The following is a 17,222-nucleotide window of genomic DNA, read 5'->3' on the forward strand; positions in this document are numbered from 1 at the left end:
ATAATATTAAGTGTATATCGTGTGAATAACTAAGGGCCTGTTTCTAATTTTAATGAAATCTGTTCTTTCATTAAAATTAGAAACAGGCCCTTAGTTATTCACACGATATACACTTAATATTATGTTAAGTAGAATATATTATTAGTTCAATCCATATAAATGCCTCTTCAACAGCATAAGCTTCAATATATAATAATAAAAAATATGATGAATAAAAAAGTAAAAAAGTAATGCAGCTTGGGTTAATTAAATAATTTGAGGAAGTTAAGTGAACAATTTGAATTAACAAGCTGTTAATCAAATGTTATAAATATAATATATATGGTATTTATAAACAAATTTGGTAAAAGCTGGATACACTGGATTTAAGTCCAGGATGGTAAAATAATTATAATATACTGTATATTGTACACAAATAATTTAAGTTTTAGTATTATTAAATATATATTATATTATATTTCTCTTAATTTATATGTATCTGAATACAGTTAAAAAAAATGATTATATTTAAAAAGTTCATTAAACTTGAATGATTAGATATTTTGTTAATATTAAAAACAATAATGATGTCACATAAGGACAGTAGAACCCATATTAAGGGGACATCGTCAGGACCCAATAAAGTGTCTCTTCTGAAAAAAGATGTTGGCCAGTGTAAAAACTATATCTCCCCTCATTTGTCACACAGCAATGTGTCCCCAGTGTGTCACCTGAATGTGGGGGAGGGGGGGGGGGTGTCCCAAAGAAGGGGTTCTACTGTATATCATTATCATGTATTATCTTAAAATATCAGATTTTTGCCCACCCAACTTTATTGTTCAAACAGTATGCATTTAATATAAGCACAGAATTTAAGTACCCAACTTTAGTGTGAAACCAAGCTTAGCTCAATCCACTGAAAGTACTTAAGTGTGAAACAGGGTTTATATAAGCACAGCCACACACTGATCAATTTTAAAAACCTGATAGATATTAATAGATATAAACAAACAGTAAGGAAAGCTTATGTTAGTATCAAATATTTTAGTAAATCACTTTGGACAGAGACCATTTTAAACTCTGTCTTTCTGTAAGCATATCTTTGCTCTGACATACTCAATTTAATTTTTAAAAACCTCCAATTAAAGACCACAGTTCTGATGCTGAGAAAGCAATAATAGCTGACTACAGTAGCCGAATAAGAAGGGGGCACAGGGGTGTCAAGCCTGGAAAATACTCCAGTAAATGCCAACACAGGTAACAAATAGTGCCATATATTCTGTATATTCTGTAAATTTATGTACACCCATACTTGTCTGATCAATTCAATAATTTTGCATAAAACTTTATGATTTGATGCACAAAACGCCAATATTTACATACAGGCGATAATGACCTGCCCTGATAAACATGTAATGATAACTTTACATAATTTACATTTACAATTTAGCTGATTTGCATACATGTGTCATACATATACTCAACTTTGATTTACATACAGTTTGTTATATTGTTTTTAATTACATACCGATTGATCAGCCCGATTTACATAAAAGCCTTAAATTTGAGCACGTAAAAAGCTATTTGTTGCATTGTTAGATACACAATAATGTGCTCATCTGGAAGAACCAAAAATCTGCTTTAAATTTATTCTTAATTGTAAAAAAAAAACATTTATACTAAATTAATTGTTAAGGAGAAAAAAAATGTTTTATTAATGAATTAATTGATTCAATATATAAACAAAAACAAACAAAGCGGGTACAGATAAAAAAAAACAAATAGTCCTAAGACTAGTTTGTTATTTTCATGATTAAAGTAATTGTTTGCATAGAGACTGTAATGTCTATATCATACATTACATAAACAGGTTCCCATTTGGATGCAACGCAGGCATATAAGCGTGTTTGACCAATCACAATTAATGGGTCATTAACTGAAATGTCACTTGTGATTGGTAAACTCATTTGCAGTGCTCGTACGCCCTTACATTGTGTCTATGTGGGGACCAAACTTTAGACGAAAAAATGTAAAAATTGCAAAAAATTTTTTTTTTGGTCAAATCTCAATTTTATGTATTTTTAAATTGAATTTGAATTTTCTAAAACTTGTTTTACAATCCACTCACTCCAAAAATAATCGAAAATGCTACATTGTGGGAGGTTTGTCAGCGGATTAAAAAAAAAGGTTTAACATAGAGATATTACATAACTGAGTGTTACCAAAATCCAATTAATAAAAAGAAAATCTGTAATTTTTCCTGATCGCTTCATTCTCTGTTAATTAACAATCTAGATTTTACTTGAAGATGATAATTGATAACGTTTTTCTATTAAATTTTAATTTCTTTAAATATAAAATTATTATTTCTTTAATATATCAGATATTAAAACTATGAGTTCATGAAAACAAATTTATGCAGGGCAAGTCATTGGCGGCAAATTAATTAAAAATTAAATATAAAGTGTGGATGGAAAACCTTTTAAAACCAAAGTTTTAGGAATTATATTACTGTTTTTCTAAATTAAAATTTATTATCAACTATGCTATGTTTTATGGACATTCTTGCATGATTTAATACTCATAAAGAATGAATAAATTGTTTTTAGATAGGTATATATTTTTTTTATATCTCATTTGCATTAAACAGTAAGAAACTCGCCATTTACAGGATGGACAATTTTATTATTTATCATGCTTATATTGAGGCTTATGTAGTGGAGTTGAAAGAGTTGTTAGTTACAACCCTGGAACTAGGTTAGGATTGGACACTGGAAGTGGAAAGCAAGCGAGTCACTAACCACCAGACTACAGCTCCACTACAAGTTGTGCATGTGTAAACAATAAAGATGTGAAATTTGTCAACATTTTAGAATTCGAATATTCAGGCACCCTAACATTAAGACAACTCTTGTTTTGTAAAATGAAGCCGAAATAATTATGTATTTTTAACATAATGGGCAATCTCTACGTCCTTATTTTCTGATTCTGGACCAAAACCAGAACCAAAATTGGTCTTTAATTGGAGGTCTAGGTATATATAAGTTAAGCTGAAATATGCATAAAAAAGTATTAGTGCTCTTAGAAAATTTAGCAGCGGCACTAACATATGACCTATTTAATAGTGTTAGTGCCTTACAGACATCAAATATAAATGTTAGTACATGAAAGGGTTACTGTACATGTCACGTGATACAATGTTGATTATATGTAAATGCATAAAATGGAAATTGTTGAACCATGTTTTGAAAGTGCAAAATCAGAATATGAATCAGTATACTGCCCACAAAGTGCATTATACGACAGCAAATATTATTAGTATAGAACATAGGTGCAAAGATTTTAAATGGCGAGATTTGATAATATTTATAGTATAAAATCTACGTTTTACCCAATCTTTAATGGTGCTGTTATGAAATTTGAAAATATTATTTCTACTCACAAAAAGGTTTAAATAGACATATGTTTAAGTTCACATTAAAAAAACCTGTTTTCATTTCAGTTACGGATACATTTTGGTTTTGTTTTGTATGCAGAGTAGCATAGATGACAAAAAGTCACTTAATTGTGATTAAATCTTCACCTGAATGGTTGTCCCATTAGATGAGGGTGCCATAATGTTGCAATGCTATCTTATGTTCAAAACAAGAGAGGTATTCATATAACAATGGGAAGGACAATGGGTTGGGGTTGGCTGAGTGTCATCACCCAAAAAGTTTGCACCCTCTCCTTCATACAGTACCTCTCCTCAGTGGCGTAATGCAGAGGCATTCAGGCCCCTGGTGTAGGGACGCTATAAAGTGGCCCTCCAACGCTGGAGTCCTTTGGCATTGTTAGCCCTTTTTTACTTATTTTAATGCCTTTTTATTCCTCCAGGCCCTCATAAGGTTCGGGGCACCTGGGTTTAACCAGTAAGTGCTAATAGCTGTTACGCCACTGCCTCTCCTATAGGGAAAAGGAAAGGAGAATAGGGGCTGGGGTTCTGATTGTCATCTCCCAGAAAGCTTGCTTGCTCCCCTGTCCTTTCCTTTGAGTCTAAAGTATACCTCTCCTATAGTACATAAGATTCTTTATAGGTTCCTTCCTTTTTTTTCCAAATATTAATCTATTCCTTCAGTGTATTTCTTTCTATATAACTATACCCTCAAAACATGTTTATCTTAAAGCATTACAGTATCTTTACCAATCAACATTTTGTAAAATTCAGTAAGAGACCCCAAGTAGTAGAATGCAATGGTCAAATACATTTTTGTGACTTAAAAACATACAAAAAACGTTTGATTGAAATATGTAAACACTTGTGTTAATAATTATTATCAATAATGTAATCAAATACCAATAAAGATTGCATGTAAATATTAAGATGCATTTCATAAAATCTGTATTCAAAATATTGGCACAGCAAAGATGGTTGATATATATGTAGAGCGCAATCCTACGTAGATAATTTTAGATTTTAACAGTGAATAAAGAGTAAAATAAAATCCCTGTATGAAACTTAATGCTATTTAAGGTATAAAACTCACACACATAAGCAAGCATTTTTGATATACAATAAATATTTTCCCTGTTAACTTTCTTCTTTACATCTTATTTTTCTCTCTAAAAACTTTTCAACCTGAATTTTAAAATCTCAAACCTTGTCCTACCAAGGCAATCTAACATAGGACACTGAGCTCTCCTTGTCAAGTAAGAAACTTGTAACAGTCCTTTGATCTTGTGTCTGACTGCGACAAATACTGTACATATTATTTTACGTGGTGCGCGGTGTCTGTTAAGGGGCGTAGATTTGATCATGTTGCAGCCACAGACAAACACTTTGATCTCTGGAGCTCAGCATCCTGTTGTTAGATTGCCTTGGTCGTATTGTACTAGAATTTCCAGAAACGAAGCATTTTCGTAAAGTTGGTCGTATAAGTATCTTGATTCTTGACCGTAGTGGATAACAAACCCGCTCAAGTTGAATTCCAACCTAATCCGTGAATTCCAGCTAGCCGCACAAGAGAAACACAAGAGCGTCCAACCACAAAATAACTGCAGAACGTTGCTTATCGAAATTTCGTTTGTGTACATTCCACCATCTTTTATGAGTTAATAATCGTCTTTATAGAGCGCCCATACTGTTTACGTTTGCATAGTAAGGGCTTACATTTAAGAACCTTATTTATTTTGTAGGTCCACAACTCTCTTTTTTTTAAATTCCTATTTTAAAACAATTTAAAAATGCTTTTTTTTTTATTTTGGAAGCTTAAACTTGGGTGAAGGTATTGCTTTTATAAATACATTTTTATATACACATTGTATAGTCTTATATTTTATAAATGTAAAATACAAATAACACTATAATACCATTGTATAGTAGACACAATGTACATATTTGAAATATGCATATATTTATACATTGTTTAATAAGCATTTTAATTATATAGTAATAATAATAATAATAAGCTTATATACACACAAATACATTTCATAAAAATTTGGTTTACTGTACTTTGAGAACATGAAGTGCTGTATGATTAGAATCTACCAGAGAAATCTATACATACATTTATATATACTGTACCAGTGTATATATATATATATAATTTGCATATATAATTTATCTTATTTAATATACAAATGTACAACATAATGTCGCATATAGTACATTAATAAATGCATATTATATATTAATATAATACATATCTATACAATACTTATTACTTATATTATGTATGTATGAATATGTAGAGATGAATAAAGCCAAACAAAGGGAAAAGGTCTATACATTCAACTTACCAATCTACAGAGCATTTTATCTGTCAAAAAAGGAAGCTTGCGCCCCCTATCGCTTTCCCCTGGATCCGCCCATTGGCCCTGGATCTCTTTTAGCCTTAAAAATATGTTTGCTGTCAACTAACGTTTTAAAGGTAATATATCTTTATTTTCTCTTCCCTTATAAAAATTGTGGCGATCATCAACACAACATGAAGACTAGATGAATTTTGGAAAACTCCGGAAACCCCACAGCAACTTTGTTTTTAATATTTCAATTGGTAAAGAATAAAATTAATTTTTAAACCAATTTGGTTTTAATCTAGTGAATTTATGTTTACATCATCACTTTGTCTATTACACTGTTTTAACATGGGTTTTTTAACACATTCTTCTAATGTAAATATTTCAATGGACAGCAAACAAATCTTTTTGTATTACCTATTATATCTAAATTTACAATTGATAGCAAATCCCAAAATATCGATTTACAAATACACAGGCCTAAAAAAATGCTCATGTTGCCCAAGTTGGGGTCAGCTATTTCTTGTGGTAATATTAAACTTTGTTTAAATTGAGTGAATTTTCTATAGCGCCCTCTATATATATATATTAATTTGGCCCAGTAGTAGTTTTTTAGCACAACTACATGTTTATGTGATTAGCACAAAAAAAAAAAGTGGAAAAAAAAACAAATCAGACGGTGTTTTCTTTAAATGATGTGCTTAGGCAACATAAGAATTGTTGTTTAATTAATTGTTCATTAATTTCCCTTCATAAAATCTTTGTATTTGTACAAGACCTACTATACACTTAAAAGATAGGAAGAGTGCATGGTAAAATGTTGAAATATGACATTGCACAATGAGGTACTATTGCATTACACATCAGTGTTTCGTACAGAATTAAAATCAACGGTAAAATCTGGATGACCTTCCGCAAACACATCATTACTTTGTAGCGAGGACTTAGCCCCTTGAAAGTCTGTGTCATGACCCTCGGTGGGTCGTCTTGATGCGGTTGAGGAATTTAATAAATTATCGGTATACTTTGCCGTTTCATGCATAGGACTACTGTGGCTATCCACGGAAATATCAGACAATGTTGGTGACGATACGGACGTGTTGTTATCTTTGTGAATTACCGGTGTACCGACGGGTATCGACTGCGGACGGGGACGAGAAACTCCATCAAATTCTGTTGCGGGCGAATCCACGCTGTTCGAAGTTCTAACGTACGAATGTCGTGGTCCTCCGGCAAATAACTTGGGACGGCCCGGTTGACGGTCAGGAACGGATGCGTTTGGGAAAGTCTGCAAGGAGGACATTCGTGGTAATGTAGGCTTTGGCTGTCTCTGTCTGTTTGGCAGGAGCTGTGGCGGAGACGAACGTGGTTCCTCGCGCCTCCTTAGCAATTCTAGTATAGATCCCATATCTTTGTTTATACGTCCCTCTAACCTATTAACCTGCGTTTGCAGTTCGTCTAGTCTTTTTTCTATATGTGGATTAGACACGAAATCACTAACATCTTCTACTATCACATTACCCTGCGAGTCATCAGATAACAGATGATTAATTTGTTGGTTAGACGGTTTCTTAGGTTGATGGTAATGACGAGGTGTTTGTTTAAGCAATGGCAGGGCTTCTTCTTCTTCTTCCTCTAAATGTCTACTAGGAATCGTCACAGCATTTAACATTGAATTTACTCCAGTCAAAGCTCCTAAAATAATTAAAAATGTTTGAGTAATATCATAACAATATATTTATTGACAGATAATTCATTTTATTATGATAATATGGTTAGCAAGAGTTTGTGATAAATGTGACATTTATTTTAAGATATGCAACATTATATAACAAATATATATAATAAAATAATAATTAATAATTTTTCAGTGCATATAATAATATAAGAAAATATTCTTATTGTCAAGACCTTCATATGGCTTTGAGATATTATAATGTTTTAAACCAAATATCCAACAAGTAGTATGAATATATCATAATACTGTAAATATTAAATGTGTATTATTAGGTCATTAATACTCCTTTCAAGTAATAATTTCAAAAATAATTGAATAACAAATATTTTATATGGACAGGGAATCATGAGAAATGCAATGATTAATTTAGTAATAATGAAAATCATGATTAGTTATTAATAATGAATAAGTAATTATTAATCAATTGTATAATAAGCAATGAATAATTAATAAAAAGCTTTCATTGCTATGACCTATGACCTCAAACTGTAGGAACTATGTCGTGTTAAGATTTCTCAACATTTTTGGTGTATTGTAGGATCAGACAAGGACAAAATGAGTGGGTCATATGGTTATCGTAAACAAAAGCTCCTTAATAATAGTGATGAACAAATTTTAATAAATGTGTAAATACAAAAATAATGATCAATATTATATTTAATGTATGAATAATGTTTATGCGAGATTCCTATTCTTATTTTTTAAAAGTCATCTTATAAAGTACTAAATTAAACTAAGAAAATAAGTCTGAACTGAAGGGTTAGAGGTTAGCCATGTATGTCAGGCACCTTTATAAAGGTACGTTAAGCCATGCAGCGAGGAGGTTATGAGCCAAAATATGAATGCAAATCTTTATATTATCACGCAAGTATAATGTATAATGGGAAAGCATACAAATAGGGCGGGAAGCCGTTTAGCAGTAGGTACTTGACTGTACAAGGTAACACAAACAAAATATAGAACAACAAACGTCTAGGCATGCTTACAAACAAACGTTGTGATAGCTTCCTCGATAGACTACTTTACCATGACTTCCGATTTGGCAGATGGTCACAAAAGGAATGTTTGTAAACATGCATGTTCTATGTTTCAATATAATTGGTTGCATCATGCTATAAGGCGTGCTATAAGCCTACTGTACTGACAAACTGCAGTAGTGAATAATGTTGGTAGAATTTGTAATGAAACATGCAATAATCAAGCAATGGTGAATGGTCTCTTTACTGCAGTTACTGCAGTGAGCCCACTTATTACTACTTCTAAAGTTTACTGAAAATTGAAAGCATGAAAACACTTTTCACAAATTTTAAAACAAAAAGAATGAAATTGTTATGAAAATGGTAAAAATAAAGTGATAATTAATGGAATATTAATGTGAATCAATAAAATATTTTGAGAATGCTATAAACAAATGTGCAAGTGACACTTGTGTGGGGCTTGAACCTCCAGATCACTAGCCTGACATTAATAACTGTAGAACACCAAGCTTGCGTCGATTCAAGCCCAGGTACTGAAACAACATTTTTGGCTGTCAGGTATCTTAATTTGTCCAGTATCTTAAAAAAGTTTCTTTGATTTGATTGATCATTTTTTAATTTAAAACTAACCTACTCTAGATAAAATGGATCAAAAGCATAGTGGTCTGGAGGTATGAATCCATGCTAGTCATCTGGAGGTAATGGGTTCAAAGCAATCTAACAACAGAATGCTGAGCTCTGGAGGTCAAAGGGTTTATCTATGGCTGTGACACAACCAGTTCCAAGCCCCTCAACAGACACCGTGTGAAGCAGAGAATATGCACATAGTACAGTACTGTTGTTATTTGTCGCAGCCAGACATACGATCAAAGTACGGTTACAAGTTCTTATCTTGGCAAGGCTAGCTCAGTGTTCTCGTTGTTAGATTGTCTCAATGCTTTTGGACATAAAAGTTTCAACTATCATTATATAATGTAGTTTTGCCATTCAGGAAGATTAGATTGTGATAAAAGGACTAGACTATATGAATGAAAGTTATATGTTTTAACAAACTTTGCTTAAACTTACAATCATGCACTCATGCTAAAAGAAAAAACCATGCATTAGAAACATTTTATAAAAATTGTTTTTTCTCCAATTAAATTTATTATTTATTAATAATTGTTTTGAGTAATAGTACAACATATATGCCGTACAGTAGAACCCCTCTTCTGGGACCCCCCGAGGGACTATCTACATTAAGGGGACATATTCCTGTATAATGAACAAGGAGAAAGATATGTTTTAACACTATGGCCAACCCGTACTTAGGAAACATCCCTACTGTATTTAATTAAGGGACACTATTTTTGGGGTTCCTGAAAGTGTCTCCTTAGTTCAAATGCATTCATATTAAAATATTGACTCATTATGAAAAATAAGTTGTAATGATATCAGTGAATGGAACCTGCTTTCATTGTTATTTTTTTTCAAATAAATAAAATGTAAACACTCTATATACCACAATACATATGAAATGCTAGTGCTAAAAATAGAAGTTGCTTTTTTACTGAATCTGTGCGACATCAAACACAACATAATTTCAATGGAAGCACTCCAGGCTGCACTAATAACCACTATGGCATAACAATATGTACATTGTTCTAGCTACCACCATACAGTAATACAACAAATACATTTTAGGCCAACATCTCGCTGCATGACCTGTGAAGACTCATTTTGTGAAAGGACATTTTGTGGCCACCTCTTACCCTTCATGTGCTCGTTATATTGGCTACCTGCTATGAAGCTGCCAGGCTTTTGCCTGTCATCTTTCACATAAGCGGGGGTAACATCCCTACCAGCCATCTGCGGAGAGAACTCCAGTATTCCGTGGCCGGACGCTTCGTCTTCTTCGTGTTCATTGGCATTGGGGTGCGTTTCTATGTATGTGACGCTTTTTGGTATTTCTTTTGTATCTGTCAATTAGCATAATTAACATAAACATAATTAACAGAAATTATAATGAAATTAATAGAAATAAAAAGATAACTTTAGAATATTTATATAAGCGTATGTATGGCCATAGCGATCTTAATTTAATTGAGACTCATTTTTCAATAACTAAAACTAAACATAACCATGTATTAAGTAAGGTAGTAACACATAAGGCCAAGTAAAAAGTTCTTAAATTAACTGTAATAAAACAAAATGCAAAGGAAGTCTAAAGTGTGTGTTTGTAAAACTACCAGCAACTAGAGTTAAGCGTGCATAAAACCGGTTTAAGCTAATCCAAATCATATCGCCAAGCGTATGGCGCAGTGTGTTGGACGTTCGAATGCTGATCGTGAGATCGAGGTTCGAATCCAACTCTCGCCGCATTGCTTGTATCCTTAGGCAAGATACTTTACTTACGTTTGCCTCTCTCCACCCAGGTGTATAATTGGGAACCCGGTTAGATCAAGACACAACTTTGCGCTGATTACTAGCTGCATTATGGGAGTATGTTTCCATAGGTGTTTGATCAGGAAAATGACTGGGGTAATAATGTTCAGCGCTTAGAGGTTTCACAACATTAGGCGCTATATAAATCCAGGATATTATATCAGAGTTACATCGTGTGATCGTTTAACTCTCTTTATACCTCTGTGTTGTTAACTCTGATTGGTTACAAAGGTGTAACGTTATAACACACACGTTTGAACGCAGGAATAGTTAAACCGATTGAAGCACTGTACTTAACTAACTTGATATAGAAAAGAGGGTGTAAACATAGCTAGAAAAAATCTATGGAATATTGAATGTTTATGATTGCTATGTACGTGCAAATAGATCAAGTGGTGCTGCTGTATGTCTATTGCACAATACTAAACAAAACTACGAAGAACTAAATAAGGACCTTTGAACATACTTATCCTTACATCTTTGACGAGTAACAATATCTAATATATATAATTAAATCTAGTAGACCAATAAACCTTTAATGCGCTTTAAATGCTGAACAATTTAATGCAGCAGAGGGCGGTTAACTTATTAATAATCAATGTGACAATCTAATGCGCATACTACAATCATTAAGCAACACTGTCACGGTGACACTTTAAACTTTGGCAAAACTTGGAACATTATGTCTGATATATAAATGAAATGATATACAGTAATAAATATACAAATATGATTTAAAATATATAACTTTGTATAAAATGAATTAAATATAATGAATATAATATGAAATAATATGTGCAGGTATGCAGTAATAGTAAGCTTTATAAGATGAAGCAAAAATGGTTAAAATGTTTTTTTTCCATTTCATTCAGGTGGAATGAGTTTTTCAGCCATGCTTTTAAAGTTACCTTTTTCTGTTTCTGAGACAGATTCACTTGGCACTGTAAACATAATTTATTTGGAATATTAATACTGGTTAAAATCTGTACCAAGTCTCTTGGATATATTTATGAGAATTAAGTGAAGTAGAAAAGCATTTCTTTAACTGTGTTCACACTGGGATTGGGATGCAAGCATGTCAACAACCAATCCACAGCATGCCACAAGTGAAATTTCAAAATTTGCTCCAGACTCTAAAAAGTATTGATCACTTTTTAGTGCGAACAAGGCTTTAGTAGCAGAATGGATATTTAGCATTATGGGAATATGCAGGAGACATTTGTTGTATTTTATACTCTCTTCTATTTTCAAGTCTAGTGTGAACAAGGTTTAGTAGCGGGATGACAATTTAACATTGTGAGAATGTGCAGACATTTGTTGCATTTTATACTCTGCTGTATTTCATTTTTTAAGTCCAGTGCGAAAAAGTGTTAAAGCTGCATTCACTCAATTTCTTAGTAAAATCAAAATTTGGGTATTAAATGTTGCATTAGATTTATAAGCATGCGGAATGTAACAGTTAATCTTCAAAATATATATTTGTTAATCATTAATGTATGGAAGGCACTTTATGCATTTAAACTTAATAGTTGCATCAAATATTATTAGATGAAATCATTTAGGTTAATTTGCTCAGTTTGGAAAAGTGCTAACAATTAAATAATATACAGTACTGTACCTTTTCGTTTATTAAATGGTTTACGTTGTCGTAACTTGCGCTTATTTGATGACAATGTTGAGGCTGCTTCATCAGTGTCCGAACTATTAAGTGGCAGATATGATAAGTCCTCCTTTAAAAAATGAAAGAGAAAAAAAAAATGTAAAAACACTTTAAATATTAGTTCAGCAATTATATTAGAAAGGTATTTGTTTATTTTGTTCTTATTGTTGCTAGTTTGAAAAACAAGCTAATACAGATACAAACAAATTCATAAATTTACAGGAGAACGACTATTAAGGGTCATGTAAAAAACATAAACCAAAGGTACACAATTAAAATAATACAATACACCTCCAAGTCAACAGTTTTTGTTAAAGCTCTGTCTACACTATCAAACTAGTTTGGCCAAAAAAGTGTGATATGCCAAAATATGGTAGTGATATGCCCAAATATGGTAGTGATATGACATCATCATGTCCATATATAGGCACATCACATTTATTTGTCATATAAAGTTTGATAGTGAGGACAATGCTTAAGCTACACCATAACACACTTCTTTAAGACATAAAGTGCATCAAAGGTCAAAGGTAAAATACAAATTAACCAAGAACACTTTTGTAGATGACAGATTTATATCATCTGTTGTGGTTTAACATCCTTTAAAACATTTAATAGGAAATTATAAATCTATAAATATTTATGAACATTAAATCAATCATGAAAATAGTTGATGGTAAATCATTATTATGTTGAAGCAAGATAATTGGTATTAATTGACATTCTTTGAATTCCAATTTAATTGCAAAAAATATTTGGAAGTAAGCAAATATGCTACTTGTATTGAAACATTATAGTATTGCAATTGAAATAAATAACTAATAAATTGTACATATCATACAGTAAATTACGTTAATTAATATACTGATAATGTTTATGACGTTGATTATGTTAATTTATTTGGACAACAACCAATTTTTGATGACCTACTACTAATCAAATGATGAACAAAGAAGTGTGACATGTGGAACGACTCCATCTCAGATGCGACCAATGATCATGATAATGATGATGAATTAATGTTTAAGTTTTATTTCATATGCATCCAAAAGTGAGAACCTTGCCTCTTAAAGAAATGTATAAACTAAATTTATCATGCTTATATATATAAATTAAGTCTCATTTGAGGCTTAGTGATTGGAGTTGAAAGAGTTACAATCCTGAGAGACTAAGTCAGGATTGAACCCTGGTATTGGAAGGCAAGCATATTAACCAGAAGGCTACAAATCTACTATAATGATGATGATGATGATGATTACCCATTTATTATGGTTAGCACCATTACCTCTTGTGATAAAGGTTGTTGACCTTCCATTCCCCATTTGTACAATTAATTTTGAAAAAATATTACCCATGTATGTGGAATTAAGCAGGGAAATAAATAAAAAGATTTTGTTTTTGAATAGAAGCCAACTGCATAAAATCCAATATGTGTGTAAATTTCAATGCAATCAATGAATGGTTTAAAGCTGTAGGGCATAAAGTTTTTAAAACAGTGCATTATAGTACATAATAACATACCACAGCAATTTAAATAATATGCTGACGGTAGTAGTAAGGTACGGTAGTAATCTGCTTACATAAACATTAGGAGGTTAAATCAGAATGCCGAGCCCTTGGGGGGTCTCCCCATTATCGAACACAAACCAATTAATGGTTGATACCCTAGGGATGGTTACATTTATGTGAAGTATCCCTTTTAGCTAAAAACTGGGAAAAACAACATGGAGCTGACGAGATAGATCATTTTCGATTAAATAAGGAAATCATATTTGTTAAAGCATGGTTCACACCAGGAAACAATGACGTGCAATGCAAATGATTTGACCAATCACAGGAGATGGATTATTCAAAACTGTCACTTGTCATTGGTCAACTCTCTTGTGGGGACTAAGCTTTATAGTGGTTTACTGTATGAGGACGATGACTACATAAAGATGCTTATTAATGTATAGTAGCTTGTTTAAGGCAGGCCTTGTCTTTTAAGGCGAGTGAGTGCGATCACTCACCTAACACACTCCTAAACTGCCCTTGAGGAGTGCGATTTACAACACGCCTTAATTTGGTAAACTTCTACACACGAAAATACAAACAGCACACCTACAGCACCCCTGAATGTATTGAGGAGTGCAATTTGTAGCACATGATTTTCAAAAGACAAGGCCTGTTAAAGCGTGATTTACGTTATAGTCGCGCATCTGTATAATGTCATAAATATGTCGTTTTCCTAATATGCATTTTGTAAATCTCCTATTTTTTGTGTTGATATATTAAACATAAAATTGATCAGAATTAAACATAGTCATTAATATCTAACATAATTTGCTTACCTGGGTCGTCATAGAAATGTCTTTTTTAAAATTTGATAGTTTCTAATATTCAAGGAAACTTTTAATTGCATTTTCTTTAATTGGAAATTTTTTTTTTTTAAATCAAAAGTTCTTAAATTAGAGTGTGTCAATACTATTTCAAATATCAAGCATCATTACAATATTCATATTGTACGTATTGGGCACAATTGTTGCAATGTCATGGCAACTAATGACTTGGCTTCATTTTTATTTATAAGAATACATTAACCTTTAAACTGAAAGATTGCCAGAAATCTTGAAATCAAACACCAAGTTAGATTTTGCTAATATCGGCACCATAAATTACAAGATAATTAAAATTATTGCTATTACAAAGACTAGGTGATCGAATTAAATGTAATAATAAGATACTAACGAGTGAATCGTTACAGTCGTGTGTTTTAAAAAGCAATATTCCCGTGTTGGATTACACCTTTCCTGTTTAGCGTTTATTGAACAATCATGTCCGCACACGCTTATATCCCACACTAAGTTGTAGTATTTACAATATTGTATTAAATTAATAAGAAATAACCTCGCTGTTCTGTGACCAATCACAGCATTAGTAATCAATTTGGTTTGGCCTTTCTGTTTGTTATATAAAACCTTTAATAAACCGAAATTAGTAAACACGCCCGCTGGTTGTATTGGGTTCGCATTTAATTTCAGACGAAAGTAGTATTAAAGACGGCTAACTTAAATCAGCTCATAACATTAACAAGGTGTTGGAATTCAATGCATAAAAGTAAAATCCTAATAAATTATTTCAACAATGTATATAAATATTTCTTTGGGAGATCATGGTAAATATTTTAAGTATATTATATATTTTTTAACCTCTTATTGCCATCTTATTAGTTGATGTTATCTGTTTTTGCTTGTTTATTTTTCATGGCAATAAAATGAATGAATGAATAATACTATAATGATATACAGTATGCAGGTACACTAGGAGCATGTGCTTTTGACAGCTAAAATGAAATTATTACCTAATTTATTATGTCTATTTTTGACTGACTATATTATTGTATGTTTGATTCTCCCGGCTTAAATTGGTTTTCTAAAAATATCACATTTGCAAGAATCTATTGAAAACATATTATTGTGTAAAAACACTCAATTTAAAAATAAAACTGAGAATGGCAACACAGAGTAGTTTGTTTATGGCGTCTGTATAGATTCTGTTTTAGAATTTGATATAGACTCTGTAAATAATAATAGAGAAAAAAGAATATCCTCGTATTAACCAGCACTATTTTTATCCATCTTTTATAACATATGCTACCTTCGAAAACACAATTTTTTTTTTCTTTAAGCCTAAAATCCTACTAACTTCTTGATATATCCAAGTCTAAGGGTATGTTCAGATCCATGGAGTTATGCTTTCGTATCGCAAGCAATGTCATATTATAATTAGTGTCAAAACAGCTAAGTGTTACTGTAACCAACGCTTTCGTTAGAAACTGAAGCGCCACCAATTTGGGCGAACATCTGGTATGCAGGAGTAAATTTGATTGGTTAGAGGTCAAAATCATTAATGCATCACTTTCGTATTGTAAGTTTACTAATCTTGTACCTTGAGCTGTCGTAACAAACGAAAGATCAGTGTAGTAAGAGCAGGCTTCCACTATCTTTTCTAATCTATGGAGTTGTACGTCGCGTACAATACGAAAACAAGACTCCTTAGGTCTGAACAGGCCCTTAATGTTTTAAGGGTTTTATCTATATATATTTTTTTTCTTAAAAAACAGACTATTTTGTTTTACGACATTGTGCAAAACAAATTTGTGATTAAAAGATTTAAAATATGTTATCAGGTCGCTTTTTCATTGAGTAATTTCAGTAACAATCTATTAATAGATCTCTACATAGACTGCAGACTCCACTCGCTTTGCTAATGAGCAAAACTGAGACGAAAGGCAGTCTTCTAGATATCAGATTACCTAGTGAATCTACTGTGATATTGCCACGAATATCGAGCCACAAATTCATTCATAGATTTAATTCTGTAATAATATTACATTATTCTTCGAGCAAAACCATTGACCTATGTCGTAACAAATAATATTAGTATTTTAAAATAATTTTCTTATAGATGTTCTATAAATAAATCCCAGGGTGCTGCTACAGTATGCATTGGTGCAAATATCAATCAATGACATACACTGTAATTTAATCAAATATAAAATTATCAATTTATATTCATTTTATGTTCCAAGATATTCTATAAATAAAGCCCATGTTATATCGTAACAAAGAATTTTTTTAAAAATATGTCACATAATCACTTTGACTAAAAATTGGCTGCCAAT

At 31.9% G+C, this 17,222-nt stretch overlaps 2 protein-coding genes across 8 annotated transcripts in view; one reads left to right on the top strand and one right to left on the bottom strand.

Moving 5' to 3' along the window:
• Window positions 1-6,438: 6,438 nt before the first annotated feature.
• The window catches only part of LOC144839826 (voltage-gated inwardly rectifying potassium channel KCNH6-like), a 76,671-nt gene continuing 65,887 nt past the window's right edge, over window positions 6,439-17,222 (bottom strand). For 4 of the 7 annotated variants that reach the window (XM_078695353.1, XM_078695351.1, XM_078695350.1 and 1 more), the window contains 4 exons: window positions 12,518-12,629; window positions 11,808-11,840; window positions 10,227-10,433; window positions 6,439-7,455 (listed from right to left, as the gene is read on the bottom strand). In XM_078695353.1, the coding sequence (XP_078551479.1) occupies window positions 6,617-7,455; window positions 10,227-10,433; window positions 11,808-11,840; window positions 12,518-12,629 (1,191 nt within the window). In that variant the 3' untranslated portion in view covers window positions 6,439-6,616. The remainder of the gene's footprint in view (window positions 7,456-10,226; window positions 10,434-11,807; window positions 11,841-12,517; window positions 12,630-17,222) is intronic. The other 3 variants (XM_078695352.1, XM_078695354.1, XM_078695355.1) reach the window with 3 other exon arrangements.
• The window catches only part of LOC144839889 (large ribosomal subunit protein eL43), a 177,528-nt gene continuing 170,958 nt past the window's right edge, over window positions 10,653-17,222 (top strand). The window contains exon 1 of the mRNA XM_078695466.1: window positions 10,653-10,667. Within this exon, the coding sequence (XP_078551592.1) occupies window positions 10,666-10,667 (2 nt within the window). The 5' untranslated portion in view covers window positions 10,653-10,665. The remainder of the gene's footprint in view (window positions 10,668-17,222) is intronic.

This window comes from Antedon bifida, chromosome 4, assembly GCF_963402885.1.
Source record: "Antedon bifida chromosome 4, ecAntBifi1.1, whole genome shotgun sequence".
Lineage (NCBI taxonomy): Eukaryota > Metazoa > Echinodermata > Crinoidea > Comatulida > Antedonidae > Antedon > Antedon bifida.